The sequence below is a fragment of the Vidua chalybeata genome, chromosome Z (assembly GCF_026979565.1).
Source record: "Vidua chalybeata isolate OUT-0048 chromosome Z, bVidCha1 merged haplotype, whole genome shotgun sequence".
NCBI classification, from domain to species: Eukaryota; Metazoa; Chordata; class Aves; order Passeriformes; family Viduidae; genus Vidua; species Vidua chalybeata.
The window spans coordinates 18,584,312-18,604,794 of record NC_071570.1 but is presented as its reverse complement, the minus strand read 5'-3'; the positions used below and the strand labels follow the sequence as shown (position 1 = coordinate 18,604,794).

Sequence of the window (20,483 nt, the reverse complement as noted above, 5' to 3'; positions counted from 1 at the left end):
ATTTTGTATTTCTCTAAATGCTTTGATTTGCTCCCTCAAGGTCATGCCTGGTAAACATTCTGATACTTTTGTAAAGAATTTACAATAGCACTTTTCAAGACATATCTGAACATGCTGCTCCTTGGTGACTATGTGGATAGTTCTGTATTTGGCTCTTACTCTGCTATCACCAGTTGGAATTTGTACTACAGACTGAGTGGGTTAATAAGTCCATGTGCAAGAGAGCCTCCCCAGGAACTCCTTGTGACTGTAGACAAAGTAGAAAAAATTCCTCAGGAATTAAGTCTGTTCATTGTACAGCTGGACCCCAACTCCCTGCTTACTACTGCAGTGGTTTTGTTAAGGTAAGGTCTTAAAGTCCTGCCCACATGTTTATTTTTTAAAAGTTATTGAACTTGAGATTCAGATGCACATTTGCAGCGTCAGATTCTCTGGGCTGTCCTGGAACTGTGTATAGAGTTCACTGTTATTTTAGTCAACCGTGGCTTTTGCAAAATGCTGCAAAACCAATGGGACATCATTTCTATATGGGAACAGGAGCAAAAATCAAATACTGGTAGTTAAAGAAAATATGTCTACAACCAAGGTAGTAGGAACTTGTCCAGATAAATAAAAATACCTTTCTGGAAGATTAACACATGTCTGACAGTGAACGGAAGAATTCTATAAGCAGTCAGTTTTCAGAATAGTTCAAGTTATCCTTACAGATAAGGATAGAAAGTATTTGGAAAAATATTTTCTCCTCATTTATGTTTACAGTATTTTTAATGAAAAATGCTTGGGTTCTCTTTATTTAAAAGTTCAATTGTGTTTTGAAATTGGTGATTAAATTAATATGTTGCCAAGCACATTTTACACTAAAAGGTTTTTGTCCTCAAGAGTTGTTTTATGATAATAGGAGCCTTTTTTAAGGATATGAAGTTTGTTTCAAGGAAGCATTTTATATGCTAAAATTCAGCATATGTTCTGGGTTCAGGGAGTACTATTTTTCTATACTAGAAATACTTCTAGTATAGGTTGAGAATTTTAAGTTCTCAAGTTTTCATGGAAATTTCACTCATCTCAGGGACCTGGAATTCCCAAGGGCAGGTTCTTTGAGTGAAGACTGAAGTGGAAAAATCAATGAGAAGGCCTTTTCTCTCTCTTAGTCACCAGATCATTGCCTCATTAGCAATGATCCCACATTTTGCCTAGTCCTTCTTATGCAGGTGATGTACTTCAGAAATCTTTTTCTGTTGCTCTTCACATCCCACATCAGATTCAACTTTAGGTGGATTTTGGCATTCCTAAACATATCCTTCTAGGCTTTATCAATGTATCTGTATTTTTCCAAGTTTAGTATGTCTGAACAATCTTCTTTATGCTTCCTATTAATACTTGAATTTAGTTAGGAGTACCCTGCATATCCATGCAGACCTTGCCTTGGATTTTCAAGGTTGTTTTCAAGGATCACTGTCTAGGTCAAGAATGGTTCATTCTGGTGTACAGGAAGTAAACAAAGTCAGCAGAAGACTTATACATTTTAATTGAGTTTACAAATACTCTTCCACCTGTTTACTAATGTGGTCTGTGAAGCAAAATCTCTGTATGAAAAAGCTTTAGTGGTTTTCTTGTCAATTGACTTCCCTTTTGAAATAACCTAGGAAACAATTACACCTGTACTTCTCCAGTAGTTCTACAGGAATGGCAAAACATGTTGATGGATGGGGTTGTTGAGAAGGATTGTAATCACATCTCCTGGAACAGCTGAATCTGTCAGCTGCAATTGATTGTGTTTGACTCTATACTTGTACACTCCATTTTCCTTTTCAAAGTAAAGCATTATGCATACTCCCTGTGTTTATTCAGACTGAAGAAAACCAAGGAGATAATAGCTATTGCTGTAAACTATCAGGTGGTTGCTTTTGGAGAAGATGGAGCTATGCTCTCCTTGGATCTCTGCATTAGAAGTAGAAGAGAAAACAGGAAAGTTATAATTACCTGTAAGGGGAAAACAAAAAAACTCGCAATGCAGATCCTGAGATATTTGAACAGGTTGCCTGGAGGGTTTATTGAAATGTCATCTTTGAGGATACTCAAAACTTGACTGAACAAGGTTCAGAGCTGCCTAATCTGACTTTGACCATACTGTGCTGTGAGTGGGAAGTAGGACCAGATGACCTCCACAGGTTCTGTCAGTTTAAATTCAAGATTTTATGACTGCATACATTCTTATTAGATACCTGTCAGTGAGACATAAGAAATCAGATCAATAATAGATCCTTTTTGACTGTGCCTGCATTTTTAGTGTAATTTACAGCAGTAGAATTTACAGCAGTTTTTCCCTTAAATTTCTGATAATGGGGACAGTGACTGAATATAGACGTTAGAAAGGAAAGATAATAAATATTTTGCAAGTTCAAGTGTAGAGAGACTGGCTAGTCTAAGTAATTTCCTTTTGATCATTATTGCTGTTGAAAAAGGGACTAAAATTGACTTCAGAAGTGTAGATGCAATTAGCGAATAAAGCACAGAGAAGTGGCGAAGGCTGAATAGACTGGAACACACTAATTAAATTATGGTAAATTAACTAAACAAAATGGAAAAATTGGGTGAGAAGATTGAAAAAAACTCTCACATTTTACTTTTCCATAGAAAAATGTTTTTCTGGGAAGATTTAGTTTCACCTTCTCTATGCTGGTGTATTTTATGTAAAAGGAATATTTAATTTATTGTGATGTTTCCATATCATTATATTTCCTTCATTTTAATTTGTGAGGTCTCTGAGATGATGTCAGTACACAAGAGTAAATTACTTTATTGTGCTTGCATCCCATAAAATATTTGTACTGGATCTCAACATTTACAAGTTCCGTTTATATAGATAATTTTATGGTGAAGGAATTAAGCCTTCGTTATTTTTAATGTATAGAAGTGATTTGGAAATTCTTTATGAAGTGTAGTACAAACTCTCACACAAGGAAAAGTGTGTAAATGCTACAGAGGACCTAACACTGAAATACACATATGAATAATATATTAGTTGATATACAGTACATATAATTAAAACTGAGAGAGTAAAGCAAATTTATAAAATATTTAAACTGAATAGTGAAGAACACTGCAGAGAATTAAATGCATTTCTTGTTTGGTTTTTTTTTTTTTTTTTTTTATCCTGACAGTTTTATGCTACCAGTATGTAGCAGTTTTCTGTTTCCCACACATAAGAAATTGCCTGGGTTCTTTGACATGCAGTGAAGCATAACTAAAGCAACAGTCTCTAGATATGGTAGAAAACAGTAGAATTTTGCTCAGTAAAAAGGTTAACTTTCCATTACCAAGTAGAAATGGAAATTATACAAATATGTGTTAAAATTTAGAATGGGAATAAATTGAGCAGTTAGAAGTCATGAGACATCTTTGACTGTAACCATTATCATTAGAAAATTGTGAAGTTATTTAAATCTAGTTTCGTTTTGAGTTGGGGTGGGGGGTAGGAATGGTTGGGGGTTTTTTTTGCTGCTTTTAGGTTTTCTAAATTGCTGAGATATATTACTTTTTTGTCAGTCAGCAGCTAAAATCATACTTGAGAAGTCAAAACTACATATACTTAAAAGGACCGTGGTCTTATCTGGAATTATGGATGCATATCTTTGAAAACTGCAAGTTATAATATCAGATATAAATTGAATGAAGGATTTGGTATAGTCCTTCTATTGTAGTGATGTAAAAAATCTGCTGTAGAACTTTTCTGACCTCGAAAAATTTGGTGTCTTGATTTGAACAATAGACTGCACTTAGTGAACAGCTTTCTTTGAGAAAATTCAATGATAGGGGATAACAACTCTGTAGCTTTATGTTTCATGAACAAGGATGAGTTTTTGGTATTGAAGAAATCCCTATCTAGCATGGAACATATTAACAATTGAAGTAGGCAGGTTTGCAATGAGAATAGGTGTGGGATTTGACTGAGTGCCAAATAATGGATTTCTAACCTGTCTGCCAGTAGTTGGGTGTCTTTCTGGATGCCCTTGTAGGATGTAACAATAGATTTCACTGCTTGCATAGATGGACAGAATTTAATGTCCATTAAGATACTTCTAAAGCAGAAGATGATGAAGACTAAGCTTTTGAAATCGTTTAGTTTAATGCTCTGTGTTACAAGGTTGTGTTATGTTATTTATTATGTCATGTTAGGTCTCTTGGCTCAAGAAAAGACATAAAAAGAAATACAGCAGAAATTTAAATTTAAAAAGGAAAAATATATCAGTGTGATGTGTTTTTCTTCTGTTTACTTATTTTAATGTTTTTCTCCCACCCCCTCTTGTCTTGTCCGTTCCTCCTGTCAAATAAAGGCCAAGAAACACCAGGTCTTTCTAACAGAGACGTATGAAAACAACATGAGAGAGCTGGAATTACTCTTGGACAGCTTTGCTATGTCAGACCAGCGGACAGCAGGTTAGTTGAAGGTATAAAATGACAGATGCATCTGTCAATGTTCCAAAGTCACTACATTGTGGGAATTCTGCAGATGCCTCTTGCATTCCCTCTTCTCAACATGCTTTGATTTGATGACATGATAAGAGCAGTTCTCACAGCAGTCATATGGCCTTGCTAGCTGAGAAAGGGTGATGGATTGTGGACCTGCTGTTGTCAGCCCAGAGCTTGATTTACAAATGCTGGGGTGTATATGATCGGTCAGAAAAGGGCTTACTTGCTGTGCTCTAAATCCAACTGAGAAAAAAGTCCTTACAGTATACCTGCAAAGGGAACAGATGTTTTGCCTGAACTGAGCCAAATTCTGAGGCAACCTTCAGCAGCTTAAAGGTCATATATTCAAAAAGGTTGTGTAGGACACATGATGCAACACAATACTTTTTACAGTTGATTGTGGACCTGTATTATGTTGCATTCATTTAATCTGATACAGAACAAATACTTCCCTTTTTTCATTAAAATAAATTGTAAGTCAGTGGTTGTCACTCTGCTACCTGGTTTTCTATATAATTATTGTATCAGACTTAACAAACTGCTGCCTGGTTGGACATTTGAAATAGTGGCTGACATAAACAAGCTGAACTTTAACGTCAAGCTAGTGATTTTTTTAAAGCTGAAAATAGAACTCTTTTAAAAACCTTCATTTAAAACTGTAATTCCTGTTAGAAAAATTGCATCCTAGACACAAAGTGCTTTCAATTTATAGTGTAAGTAAACTGGAAGAAAACAAGTAAAATGGAGCTTACAGAGCAAATGGGTTTATTTTATGTATATCATGATATGTTTTTGCACTTTTTAGCAACAATAGACATAAATGGGTTGCTAAAAACAGTTTAAAATAAAGATACATTTTTTTTGTATCTTCACAAAGGGATATTTTTTAGGGCCTGGTGATACTAAATTTCAATAAAGAATCAACTTCTTTGGATTTCTCTTGTCCTTAAAAGGCGAGCTTGGATTCTGTGATGCATTGATTTTCTTGCATAGGCTATATGCTTTTTTTGTTTTGGAACTGGTATAAGTTTTAGTCTGTAATTATAAATGTGATTACCATGATAATGTCTGTAGCTTTACAGTTGAAAAGCTCTTAAACAGTGTAGGTTTTCCACAGTTTTGCAAAGTTCCACATGCTCAAAAGGGCTTAAGTAACTCTGGGGGGAGCTGGATGCTGCTGCCAAAGTGCGGTTTCCAAAGCAGCAATTTTCTTTTGGATAGTAAGCCTTGCTGAGAACAGCTTTGACTTGTTCCTATAATATTAGAAATTCAATAACAGTACCTTGAGTATTAATTTGCTTTGATTGAGGTAAACTTTTAAACTAAATTAAATAGATTTTTTTTCAAGCTTTAGGATCACTGAAGAGGCTCTTGAGGTGGAAAGTAGAATTTAGTTTTGCAGTGGATTGACTTAGTCTTTACAGTCAATTACAGTCTTTTAATATTAGAATAGACATTGACTAAAACTTTTGTTCTACATATCTGCTATGCTTTTAAGTTTGAAATTTAATTTTTAATGATTTTGCGTTATTATATTATCACTGTGGTGTACTTAAATTTTTTGTATTTAATAGTATTCAAATTAAAAAAAAATATTCTTATTTTATTTGAAATGGGAATACCTATATGCCAATAAAAGTAAAAATCTTAAATAAATCTTTGTGGTCTAGTTACTAGATGTGGGGCTACATGAGCCACAGCTGTTGGGGAAGTCTTTCCTGTTCTTATGGTCAACATTGAGCCCAAGAGGTTGAGAGATCTATTTAAAAATCTGTCAGTATTAAAGATCCAACACTAAGATTCAGCCCCTTAATTCAAGTGCTGTGATTATTAGGCTATACAGTAAAGAGAAGATAATGCTGTATTTTTATTGATAGTATTGATCATCAGCCCAGTTGATGCTGGTTCAATGCCAGGCAACCATGAAAGCTGCTAACTCATGCAGCTGGACAGAGGAGAGGAAATTTAACAAAAAGGGTTCATGGGTTGTGGTTAGGACTAGGAGAGTTTACTCATCAAGTACCATCACAGACGAAACAGGCTTAATCTACGGATAAGAAGTGAGCTTACTACTAACAAAATCAGGATAAAGAGAAGTAAAACAAACCCTTAAAAAACCACCTACCCTCCACCCCTCCCTCCTTGTGAGCTCCACCTCCTGCCCAGTTGGCACAGGGAGAGAGGGAATGGGTGTTACAGTCAGTTCATCACCTGTGGCTTCTCCTGCTGCTCAGGGAGAGGAGTCCTTCCCCTGCTGCACCCACGGGAGACAGTTCACTGAGAGCTTCTCCAACATGGCTCCATCTCATCAGCAACAGCTCCCTCCAAACTGCTACAACGTGAGTCCATCCCACAGGCAACAGTCCTCCCAAAACTGCTGCAGCATGGGTCGCTCTTCCATGGGTGCAGTCCTCCAAGGACAGGCTGCTCCAGCCTGGCAGCAGGGGCCCTCTCTCCACAGGCCTCCCACAGGATGACAACCTCCTCCAAGATATCTGCCTGCTCCAATGTGGGGCTCCTCCATGGACTGCAGGTGGATCCCTGTGGCCCTGCATGGGCGGCAGGGGCACTGCTGCTTCACCGTGGGCTGCACCATGGGCTGCAGAGGAATGTGGGCTCCAGGCTGTCTCTTCTTCTCCACTTGATGTCAGATGAGTTTTTCTTCTCACTTGCTCTCAATTCCTGCTTCTCTGTAGTGATAATTAAAACGGCACCACAACATTTGTTTTGATTTATTCTTAAACCTGTTATCACAGAATCACCATTTCTAATTGGCCCAGCCTTGGCCAGTGGCACGTCCATCTTTGGAGCCACCAGGGATTGGCTCTGGTGGACATGGTGGAAGCTTCTAGCAGCTTCTCACAGAAGCCACCTCTGAAGTCCCCCCCACTATCAAAAACCAGCCCGTGCAAACCCAATAGAGATTAAAACCTAAATAGTTTCAGAAAGCTTTTTTTTTTTTTTTCTTTATGCATGTCAAAATAACAAGTATAAATCCATGTATTCTCCTTTTCCAGTGACCTTTGTAAATTTTCCAGAGCATTGTTATTCTTATTGGTCCATTTGCATGAATTCACTTTGTATCTTTTCAGTTTATGGCATTGTGCAGTTATTCAGCAATAGGGTATGTTCTTAGGAATGTTTGTCTTCAGGAAAAAAGTAATGGTGGTTGTAGTAATCTGAAAAAAAGGTGAAATGAGTGCAAAGTACTAAGAGTGTTAGCTGCTTTTAGTTAGCATCACCTTTTTTTGGTCAAAAATCTAAAACACAGCACCATGTGAGCTGTTACGAAGAAAATTATTGCTTTTCCTACCCTTGGCCCAGTACAGCTAGCAGAAAGTCTGAAACAGCAGATTTAAGAATTTATTCACTTGTATACTTCTGTAAGACTCGTATGGAGCTTGGCATTTTCCCCAAATTCTTCCCTCAATCTCTTGGGCAATACTGGGTGTACACTTCAAGTACTGGGTTGGGTTTTTTTATCTCATTGCTGACATAGTGCTTCTTCCACAACAGAATGCATTTGGATTATGTTGCGCGTTTCCTGCACAGTTGTATGAAGTCAGACAACATTTGGGCGGCATTAAAGCCATAGATTTGTTTTCAGCTAATACAGATAGGCTGAATTTGTAATTCTGTTGGCAGATTGAGCTGCCTAGATATAGGGTTACAGCAAAGGCAAGGAATGACAGGATGAAAAGTTTACTGGAAAAATTCTAATTTTGGCAAACATTGTTATTGACATCATTGCAGGTTGAGACTTAAAATACGAAAATACATTATTTAGACAGTTTGACAAAAACTGTGGTATGGAAGATAAGTCTTGGATTGACTTAATAGGTATTGTTTTAAACTGAATGAGTATTGTGTGTTACCATTTTGCTAGAGCTACCAGTATGAAAAAATAGTCTTTACTTTTTTTGTGCAACAAGGTCAATGCAGAATGTTCCTACAATGGGTAGTAGTGAGAGGTTGGTCTTGTAAATGAGAAGACTGGACTGGAGCTCTGTGCATAGCTATGGCTCTCGTTATATGATAAAAATTATGGTAAGGTCACACTTGTCACTTTCTTCAATGTGAAATCTTAACTTCTCAAAAGATGTCAGATTTTATGAATTCTTCTTAGATTGGTTTTAAGTGTAGCACTGTTGTTTGGGATATCGCTAGGATTCACTGGGCTCTGAAGTGTCATTAAGAAACTCTTGGTTTTTCCCTGACTCTACAGACTTTTAGAAACTGTGGTAAGTGGGTGGAGTGGCTGATAGAACAGAGATCTCTCACTGGGATGTGCAAGCTGTAGAGCCGATCTTGCTCCTGTTACTGAAAGCAATCTTGCAAATATTGAATAGGTGGGACTTTGACTGTAACAGCTAGTCCAGCCTGAATAGCACTTTATACTTTCTGGTATTATCAAAAGTTGGGAGAGAAGAGGCTAACTAACTGAAAGAATTTTGTGAACAGCAGTTGGCAATACATTCTGACTTGTGCACTTAAGTAAGTTTTCCACTGAGTTCTATTGGTGTATTATGTGTAGCCTACAGGAGGAATTTCATTATTTTTATACAATTCCTTAGTAGAATGTTATGCTTTTTAGATGATGCTAATTACAGAATTTTTTAAAAATGCCCTGCAAGTATGTAGGTGGACCTTCTCTGATAAAGTTTTATGGACAGCCAAAGAAAAGGTTCAGACTTTAGTATCTGATTGGATTTTATGAGCCACTCTGTGTAAATTGCTTAATGACACTGGTGATAAACACCTGTATCATTGTTTAGTTATGCTGGGAATTATGATGATTTAGCCTTCCTAGATTTAAAATCCCACAGATATTTTCACTTTTGCAAAATAAGGCTGCAATTAAGAGTCGGTAAAGATAGTTTTGCTTATAGAACATGTTAAAATTGTTGAAAAGTCGATACTATAATTTGCTACAAAGTAAGTGATAAATGTTTCTTAAGAATATAAATAATGCTGAGGAGAATGGTCTGTCAATAACCTAGTATTGTGGTGTAACACCAGGAAAAAATAAAAGTTTGTTCTTGGAAACTGAATATCAGCTGACATCTTGTGACCTCTCGATCAATACAGTGTTGTTTTGCTTTCTTGACACATTGTTCTTTGCACTTTGGAATGGTCAGACTTGTTCATATGTCCATAATTAAGGCAGCAAGATCAGAAGTCTTAATCTAAGGTTTAATAAATAAGTTTAGTGTGTATGTAATGGATATATCAGACTTCTAATTGAACCATTACTTAGAACTTTGCAGACAGATAATATTTTTTTCTCATTTCCTTTAGAATAAAATTCAATATAATTTAAAATGTTATTAAGTCCTCTCCAAGCCTAACATAATCATATGATCTTTGGCTTGGTAAGGCTTTAAATAAATGAAGTAGTGCATTACGATATGCATGCTTAGTCACAACAGCAAAATAATGTCAGGAAAAGTGTAACATTCTTACCTTTAAGACAACATGTTTTTCAAAGTATATAATTGTGTGGTTTCAAAGTTGGCTTGTCTGACTGAATGACACAGTCTTGACCACAGTAGAAATAATATGTGAGACTGCATACCAAATGCATTATGTATAAATGTAATCCAGAATTTACAGTTCTGTATCTTCTATTAAAGCTTTTATACAAGTGTCTTTCAGCTATATTTGCTGTGAAAGCGTGGCTATACAGCTGTATCTCTCATGGCAAAAAAGGCTGCTCTTCAGTGTTCTGAATTGTCATTGAAGCCATAACTAATTCTAATACCTCACATCCAGGGTGAGTAATTTTCTCTCTGTGGCTTTAAGGCTTAATTTTTGTTCTGTATTTTCCTTCAGGCATTTGTGAGGACAAAGATAAACCTCTGAGCTGCTATGTCGTTGAGACTTTGAGGTGTACCTTGACAGCTTACCAGAACAAGCTGGAAGATAAGTCTAATGAGGTAATACTTGCAATGTTTGGCTCTATATGTATTGCATTTGGCCTGCAGCAGAACATACACTTCACTTGTAAAAAAATGGCTGAAGAGTGGGAATGTTGAGTTGACAGCTTCAAGTATGCCTGAAGAAAAAAATCTCTGTCGCTACTATTTCTCTAAGCTTGCCCTGCAGTAAAGTTTCACATTTGTGAGGACTGGGAGAACAGTTTTTTTGTCTTTCTAGTTTAATTTCATTTTCTTGTTCAATCTTTCGGGGTTATTTTCAAAAAACATTTAGGATAAAACAAGCCATTCATATATAGGATTTTAGTTAAAAGATAATGATCAAAGAGGGCAGCTGCACATACAGCAATGTTCCTAAATACACAATGGTTGAGCCTCAGTAGTTACTGCTGTATCAGGCATGTAAATGATCATGCTCCCCTGTACTTCTAAAACTGGTATAATTTTCTGAGGAGAGTGTATTTTCAATGGATTCTCTTTGGGAGCTATTTTGCTATCATGTCAATTAAAATAGGACTGTTAGAGTACTGTCTTTAAGTTATCTAAGAAAATAATGGAAATATTTCAATTTTGGGAATCTTACCCTTGAAAAAAATCAGATGTTTTCCATGCAGTCTTGCTGTGTTTTATTTTATTGACTGAGTAGTTACAGTTTTGTATTTAGTTTCTTGCGTGTTTTGCTCGTCTGACTAAATTACTCCTCCTGGGTGTAAATGTTTTATTCATTTGTGGCTTTAAATGCTGTAGAAAGAAGTTAACTGCACCATTAAAGCTTTTTGTACAAACTTGTGATTAGTCTTTGAATAAAACTGGCAAATACAGAAAGGCAAGATGTGATGAGATTGTAAAGGTGCCAGCACTCCATTTCTAGGTTTTGTCTTTTGTTTTAACAAATGCATAGTCTAGCTAGTCACTTAATAGGGTAAAAAAAATTAAAAAGTGAAAAAAAAAAGAAAAGTATATCAGCTTTGCCCCTTTTATTGGAACAAGAATGCTGTTTCCCACAAGACCTTTGAGTTTGTTCAAGGGGCACAAAAATAAGTGACCGTGGTAACAATTATACTTTTTAAACAGCAAGCACTGTTAAGACTCTCCCAGCGAGATAAGAGAACTGATGTGTATAGTCATTATGAAACTCTTCTGAGACCCAAGTCTGGAAGCTGAAGAGTAACTAGGAACATATTACCCACAGCGAATTGTTATTTGGGAGGAGGAGCATCACGTGATAGGCAGCACAGTTGAAAAGTCGACTCAGCAGGCTTTGGCTTACTGATGTGCTTTGTAGTGAAACTGTGCCAGAGACAGCAGTGGGGAGACCAAGGGGGTGGCTTCTAAGAAAGCAAAGAGAGTGTTCTGACAGAAAGAAGAATGAACTGTCAAGGAAAATAAATCGCAAGCAGAGCAGGACCAACAGATGACCTGCCACAAGACTTCCCAGTAGGACTGTGTGTGACTGACCCTGAAGTTGTCATATGGAGCTACAGATCACTGAGCACCTTCGTGGTGCACAGAAAGGGCAGTGCTCTGTCCTTCTTGATTACCCCCGCCCCCACAGAGAATGCTGCTTTTGGCTTTTTATGTGTGAGATATGTTTAATAATAAAACTTTTTAATAATACAATAATGCACAAGGGGACTGTAAAGGGCACTGTGCAATAAAACTAGGATGTTTTAATACACAATAAGGAAGAGTTTTAGTAAGCAACACAACAGTAAGAAAATTTTAGTGATTTTCTTTATAAAAAGATTCTCAACAAGATCCCACATATTGATGAATTTATTAATGTACATGTATACCTGTATATATATGTGAAATATGCTGGTAAACTTGTCATGTGTCATCTTTAACTTACTATGTTAAACATTAGATTAAAAAATCTAGTTAGTTTGTGTAGTCACACAAACTAACAAACTGGAAAGGTGTAGAAGTGTTTTGGGTTTTGTAGATAACTAGCTTCTGACTTTCCGTATAGTGCAGACACCAGAATATGTTTGGATAAGGGGAAAAGACTAGTAAACCAATAAAAAGACTGGAAATATTCCAGTGGCATTCTTTAATTTACTATAATTGTTTCTAAGAGGTCTGCCAAGCTTCCTGACATCAAAATATAAAAATAAACATTTTAAATGTAATTAATAAATTTTGTAAATGAGGTATTCTGTTTCTGAGTTGCTCCTTAAATGTCAGGTATTAGCAGTATCATCATATAAACAGAAATACAGATTATTTTGGTACATTGTTACCGTTTCTGAAAGTGGAAAGTGAAGCTAGTACCCATTCTGGTACCTCAGTACACATTAAGCAACCTCTGAGATTGCTTTTGCTTTCAACCCTAAAAGTCACTGTGCCTCTGTGGTACATTGCTGCTTTTTACAGTATGTGAATACTATCCAGTGCTCAGTAAAGAATCAAGCTTGTAGCTGGACAATTTCTGCAAATGGCCACTGACTTGAAAACTTGTTTTCTCAAACCACTCCCCAGATCATTATCTGAATTTACTACGCTTTCAAGCGCATTTCAAAATCTGTATTTTTGTCAGACATTTTGAGAGTTGAGATGATAGGTAAGAATGGACTCAGTTTGGGATTCTGCCACTACTCTTTATTTTAAATCATTATAAAAGAGTTACTTAGTGTTTTGTAATGGCATGTTATTTAGATTGTATGGAGTACAAAAGCTCTTTAAGAAATTGAAATAAATTTTGTTTTTTTACTTTTATATACAAAATTCTTCCTTTCTATTATATTGAATAGATCATTGCAGCCTTTCTGTAAAAGCCTGTTTGACTTCCATATTTTTTGCAGCTTGAGAAAACGAAGACTTTGTGTAAAAAGGTGACAAAAGAACTTGAGGTATCTGAGGAGAAAATGTGTGCTTTAAGACAAGACCTTAAGGTATGGTTTAATGAACGTAGGTATCTTTCTGGATTAAAAGTATATTTTTTTCGTATCAGAGTAAGTCTTTATATCATTGTCGTCTGTTGAGCAAACTAGTTTACCTCTCAAGTTTGTGTGAAACCATGCTGCTTTATCCTGGTTACCACTATAAAGTATATAATTTCAATGATTGCACTTCTGAAATAATTAAAATACATTGATAAATTTGCAGGGAATCATTTTATATTGAAATCATTATCAGTAATCTTTTTTGTTTAACTGTTTTTCTCAAGAAAAGGTAAAGAGAATTTAATTACCTCTGTGCATATGAAGGTATATTTTATTAAAGATGTCAATTATTTAGTGTTTTTTTTTTTTTTTTTTTTTGTGTTTATCAGAAAGGTCAATGCATGTGATGCATCAAGTTGTCTTTAACAGCTGTAAAGTGTGCAGCCTAAAATTTCATGGAGTAAAAGTTACCTGAGATAAAAACACTTGAGAGCTCTTTCCTGTTTCTTTCTTTTTGTTTTGGAACAAAATTTTTTTTTCCTGTTTTTGCCTGACACCACTTTTGTAATGTCCTGTCTGGCTAAATCAATAGGCAAGGGAGTAAGCAAATCCTGAGGTTGTGTTTTAACTTAATCTCCCAACTAGCAGTGTATTGTATTACTGCCAAAATAGAATGTCTGTAAACACAGCATTTTTCAGATTCTTTTGCTGATGATATGCTGTTTTATGTTTTATGCAGTGCTTTTCTGTAATATTCATTGAATCTTCACATTAATGGATACTTGTACATGATGTGTTGTTACCTGTTACGAACTTTACTAATTTATGTTCAGAAGATTTAGGACTTCTGTTACAGCACCTTTTTAAGTCACCTAAAAATTTTGCAACCCTTTGCAAGTGATACTTGTATTTTTCACACACAAACTGAGCTTGCTACACACACAGGGTACTGGTCTTTATGCAATTTGCCTGTTTTCAATCTCTCCAAATTTTTGGTAATAATATTGTATAGATGATAAAAATCTAGATGCAATCTGAAAGCATTTGTATTAGAAATTTAAAATTATTTTAATATTTTAATGTTTTTATTTAGATGAATAAAACTTGTCATTTTCTGATGAATTTGGTGATATCTTTTGTATGATTTTATGGTCTATGAAGCTATGATTTTATGAAAAATAAACAATGCTTTCAGTTTGACCTTTTGCAAACTTTAGCAGTGCTGGAAATCCAGTGTAACTGCACCATATTTTGGCTCAAAGGGGATAGTGTATTAAATTCTGTGTTTACCTGGTGAGATTTTGGTGCTGGTAACATAATGGTATTTATTAGCATTTCTGATTATTACTTACTTCCCATGGTCAAGGCTTCCAAGAGAGCCTGCTTTTTTTTTTATTCTTGCATGTAGAGAATACAACAGCACTGAACAACAGCGGCTGTGTTGCTTGCAGATTCAGCCCTAACAGATCAGGGATTCACTTAAGAAAATAATGTATCTTTTCAATAGGTCTGAGATCTTTGCACTCTGCAGAGGATAAGTTGCATCCTTGTGTTCTGCATCTCATTTGTGGGGGTAGAAGGGACTGTGAAGATTACTGCATCATGGAACTTTTACCTGTTAGAGATGGATTTCCAATGCTGTCTAGTTGCAAGCTGTTGAAGAGGCCTATTGTCAATTTTGAAATTCTGTTCTTGAAAGATAAAGTCCACCTAGCCTGGAATTCTGTGAATACATGTGCTTATATGACTCTTTCTTTCCTCAGGTGATGAACACTTGAATAAGGTAGCATTTTATAGAGTAAAATTTATACCAGCTTTTCTGTTAAATTCCTCTGTTTTATAGGAAGCTCAGGATACCATGGCTGATGCCAATGAAGAGTTAAACTATCTGCACACTAAGTGTGCAGACAGAGAGACTTTAATAGAAACTTTAAAATTGGAACTACAGGATGTACAGCAATGCTGGGAGAAAGAGCAAGTACGTGCCACAGAATCTGAAAATGAAATCCAGAAGCTTACCAGAGCTTACCAGAAGGATATGGAGGTATTACAAGAGACAAGATAACTGTCAGAGAGTCTTTATTTAATCTCAGCTTTGTACATTTACATACATCAGATGGTTACTCTTAGTTTTAACAGATTTATATCTAAAATAGGATTTTAGGATATGTATTTTGAAATATGTGTTTAATATCACAGGATTTCAGGACATATTGGTTCTCCTTTCTTCTGTATCAGAACTAATAGCTTAATCATTCCATTATTATGAATTTTTGAAAAACAGACTTTATTTAAAAAGCTATGCCTGCCGAACAATTATTTCTTTCTTTCAAATTAAAAGTAAGCAGAAATGTTTTATAATTGAAACATGTAATATTGTCATTATCATGTGTTAATTACTTATCCATATGGCAATTGATAAATAACAAATATGGAATTGAGGTAGTTTTGCATGCATGCCACAAAACCTAGAAATTCTTACCTTTTATCTATTAGCTAATTGTGGTGTGGGAATGGATCTACAATGTCTTATTTCAGAACTATTATCTCTCTCCTTATATGTATTAACAGATGTTAATTTTGTTGCTTTTTCTGCCCAACAAAGCGGTTCTGTACTAGCAATAGCAATGATATACTTGTAGTTGTTGTGCATATTGAGCTCATTACTTCCACACATTTGGACATGGATGCCAACTGAGTAAAAAGGAAACATTCTTTCCACCTCTCTTACAGTCTGGTATTTAAATAGGGTCCACATGAAGCAGCTGGAATTGCTACACACATCAGATAATGATTAAAGCGGAGGAAACTAGAAGTCTGGCTGTATTGTAAAGGCAGCATGTCTACAACCCTGTGGTTGCATTCAACATGTGTGAATTGATTTGGGGTCTTGCAATCCTGTTTCTTACGCCAAATGGATAATTACCGTCCTAGTTTTATCACAGCTCAAACATCCAATGTAATGATGGTGGCACACTGGATTTTCCTTGGAGAATTTGTAGATCTGTTAGAAACAAAGTTAAACTAAACTGAACTACAATTTATTTTTAATTGCCTAAAATACCATGAGATAATTGTGAGAAAATACACCTAAGTGTAATGGAAAGGGCTCAGAAAAATCCTACTTTCCAGTCTTGGCCATGTAAAACCTTTACCAAGGCCCCTGGAAAATAATGGGAACCTTTGCAATAGTTTACAGACTTTGTGACTTTTGAGGTACAGCTTGCTATTCTTGTCTTAATTAAAGTTGCTAAGTTGCATAAATCTACTACAAGCATTAAGGATGGAATTTCTATAGCATGCTATTGTTGCTAAATTTTATTTATAACTTGCGACAATTTATTGTATTACTGACTAAAATCAGTGTAAATGAATGTGGCATGGTTTGTGGAATTTAACTCATGAAGCTAAAAGCCTATTTTGTCTGGCCGTTTAGTCTCGCATATAATACAAAAGCAACTTTAAAAAGACTTTAGAGCGATAGTTGTATAAATGGTGTGTTGTGCTGCCAAGTCAATCAGAGAATTTTCTGCATGCTCTGCAGTTGTTGTAAGTGGGTACAGTTGGAGTATAACTGAAGGTTTTGCCATAAATAAATAAATAAATTGCATGTACTAATAGCATGGAATTTTTAATCTGTATCAGATAGTCGTTGTGATAACAGCAGGACTGTTCTGTATTTATATAAGCTATTCATGTATTATGTCTGAATAGACACATTTTATAAAACTGTTTTCTTACATTTGCTTCAATATGTTTGACTGCAAATTTTAGCAATTGTGGTATTTTGAAAAAGGCTTTTGAATGAGATGTGGGGGCTTTTTCACTTCCATGTAGTTCATATTACTGCCAATGTGATGCACGTCTTTCAATTCTAACACTGTTTAGATACATCATGTAATTCTCCTTTTGTTTCAGGAGAAGCTAACCTTCCTTCATAGCTTATACCAGCATTTGATAGCAGGCTGTGTACTTATAAAACAACCAGAAGGCATCCTAGATAGATTCTCTTGGCCTGAGCTTTGTGTAGTCTTGCAGGAGAATGTTGATGCCCTGATCTCAGACCTCAACAGGGCTAATGAGAAGGTAAGTGTCCTTAGGCACCAGCTACCTCTATTAAATTCAGTGACATTTGTCCACATCGCAGTATCATTAAAAAGGACTGACATTCATCTTATTTCAAAAAGAATTTGGACGTTAATAATTCAATACCATTAATTATGGCTTGTCTACAACTCAGTTTGATGCCATTGCTGTGGGCATGTAAATGTGACTGAAGTCTGTATGAAGTCTCTAAGCTCCACTTTCAGTGCAGGACATGCTAATAGTACTAGCCAATATTAGCCACAGGGACCTAATTAAAAGAAAATAAATTAATCTTACTGATGAAGCAATTCAAAGAACTTAGTCATTTACACTAATAAAGCAAGTCTTTATTTTACCATAAAACCGAAACAAAATACCCTTACTCAAGGAGTATAGTCTTTAAATTATATGTTTATTATTCAGAGTTATTATTTAATTTGAAAGAATGACAGTATATTTTTTTCATTTAATTGTAACTCATGGATTATAGAAGTATATTCAGTAGCACAAATAGAAAATACCTGTTTTTATAAAACATTTCAATATTTGCTATAGGGAGGAGCTGTACTTTTCAGGATGTAAGTAAACTTATGTGGCCTTTCTCTCCAGAAATACCTGCATTTTTAGGAAAGAAAAGATCTTTTAAATAAATCAAACTGACTCCACAGACTAACATATGACAGTCTTTAGAATTTCAGTTCATTTTCTGGCTCCACTGATCAGATCAGTCCTAAGACTAGTACAGCAACTCCAAAACTTGTCTGTACTGACATTTTTTGAGACATAGTAAGGTTCATAATCTTCTTTTGAAGATTTTTCATCTTCAGGAGTGACCACTCTTCTGGTCTGAGTAAGATGCAGGACTGGTTACAGTGAATTGTTTTAACTCTGCCCATCATTTAATGAATACCCCATCAGTCAGTTGGACCTACCTCCTTACCAAAGGGGTAGAATAAAATCTGGATTATGAACATTTGATGTACTTTTCTGTTTTACTTTCAAAGTGAAGGAGGAAAGGGAGTGGAACAGAAGGAGTGAACATTATTGGCAGTGTTTGGGGATATTGTGTCATATTGTTTCTTGCTCTTTAATTTAGTATGGTTGTTGATATTGACTGTGAGGTTTCTAGGACTTTTTTCAGATACTTACCAGCTTTTCAGGGATTTTGAACAGTATGTCACTTACGTTGTACCTGCTTTCTCAGGAAAAAATTTTTCCTCTTGCATTTCTGTGTGACATATTTGAAAAGTAGCTTGCTGATACTCTCTCAATTAATTGTAGGTATGTGCATTTAAAGATTATTGTTACTTTGATTAATTCCTCCATTTAATTTGCATGGGAGCTCCTAAGTTATCCACAGAGTGAATACATTTGTACTTGTTGAAAACAACTTCTGTATGCTAAAATGTCCTGAAATTCTTTTAATGCTTAATAGTATCTGGAATGTTTTGGTTTTCCACTAAAACAAAAATTAAATTAAGGACTGGTGTTTTAGATATTATTTGCAATTCTTGCAAACTTCTAATGGACTGGTATACTCAGATTGGTACTTCACCAACACAAGATTTAATGCTTTTGTGTAAAGAAGTATCCAGTTCAGGTTTTCAACAAAGAAAGCAACAAATATCTGCAGTATGGTACAACAGTGGCAAAACTGAATCAAATCTTTTGCTCATTTTGTTGCACAACTCAAGTAAATAATCTGTCATTAAAGACTTTTACTTAGTTTTAATGAATATATTGAAGAAATTACAGTTTAGATTTTATGCAAGGATTGTCTGTGGTTAAACTGATATGCACAATAAAGTAAAAAGGTGTTTAGAGAAGTAAAAGAATTTCTTTTTAAATGCTTGTCACACAGATATCTCACCTGGAATATGTTTCTAAAAACAAGTCCAATACTATGAAGGAGCTTCAGCAGAGTCAGGAAGATGCTTTTAACAAAATGGCTGAACAAATGAAAGCACAGGCAAGCTGTTGGCAGAATGAAAAAAAGTATCTGGAACAGCAGTACTCAGGCCTCCTTGGAGAAGTTCATGCAAGGGCACAGGTATGGTGCTATGAACTTCTGATTTTTTTTTTTTCTTGTAAATATGTAATGGATTATTTCAGTAGTTTGAGCCCCTAACCAGTTTAAGGTTGTTTAAAGTTAAAAATGCCTGCAAACTCCATGCTAGTATTGACTTCATTTATAATAAGAAATAAATGTCTTTGTTAAAACATTCTAGAAGTGAATTGCCTAATTTGGCTTACAGTTGCTACTGATTTTTTTTTTTTGAGAATGTTAAGGCTGTAAGATTGAATTTGCTTGATTTAAGAATTATGTAGGGCAGCAGTGATTTTTTCAGTTCATGCTTTGCAAAGACTGTAGAGATACAGTAAAATGGTCTCATCTGGGGATAAATTTAGAAATATGCATTCTGACCCTAAAAACCAATTAGCAGTGGTATATTTCAACAGTTTTAGAGGATGCTGTTACACAGATGATACAGTGAGCAGTGGGTCAAAAGTGTAAAACTGTTGGTACTGATTGCTAGTCAAGTTATTTGCAATTTGAAATGTTCACTATTATTCTACAACCACCATTCACCATCTTTTCCATCACATTCATTTACATGTGTTTCAATTAAAAATGTTGTGAAATTGAGGAAATAAGGTATGCCTTGTTACTTGTGACTGCCACCTGTGATTACTTCATCTGAAGAATGCTATATTTGATGCAGATTTTAGTCTTGGAAGTCTTTGTGTGCTGAAAAATATATTTATGAAGCATTCTTTTTACAGAGCAATTTATGGTGTGTTCTTAGGATTGAGTTATCATTTTGTAAATTTTTTTGCTTGGTATTTACATTTCATGTTGGATATTGACAAGGCTAAAAACGTCACTATGAATGGAATAAGTGGCATCCAGATTTATATTTAATTTCCCCAACATCCTGTAGTTTCAGCTTATGGCTTTCATGTGCCAACAAAAAGAATTATGGAATAATGAAGCTTAATTTTAAAATTATTTTTTCTTCCTTCCAAAAGAAAAAGTGGAGTTACACAATTTAAATTTCTTCCTCCTATGGATGATGGGTCATGTCTTTAAAAACTCTAGTGTATT

The 20,483-nt window shown here is 35.3% G+C and overlaps 1 protein-coding gene across 9 annotated transcripts in view; it reads left to right on the top strand.

Moving 5' to 3' along the window:
• The window catches only part of CCDC171 (coiled-coil domain containing 171), a 162,113-nt gene that overhangs the window by 45,665 nt on the left and 95,965 nt on the right, over positions 1-20,483 (top strand). For all 9 annotated transcript variants that reach the window (XM_053932309.1, XM_053932307.1, XM_053932306.1 and 6 more), the window contains exons 10-15: positions 4,335-4,437; positions 10,303-10,406; positions 13,211-13,300; positions 15,135-15,335; positions 17,210-17,377; positions 19,239-19,427. In XM_053932309.1, coding sequence (XP_053788284.1) covers positions 4,335-4,437; positions 10,303-10,406; positions 13,211-13,300; positions 15,135-15,335; positions 17,210-17,377; positions 19,239-19,427 — 855 coding nt within the window. The remainder of the gene's footprint in view (positions 1-4,334; positions 4,438-10,302; positions 10,407-13,210; positions 13,301-15,134; positions 15,336-17,209; positions 17,378-19,238; positions 19,428-20,483) is intronic.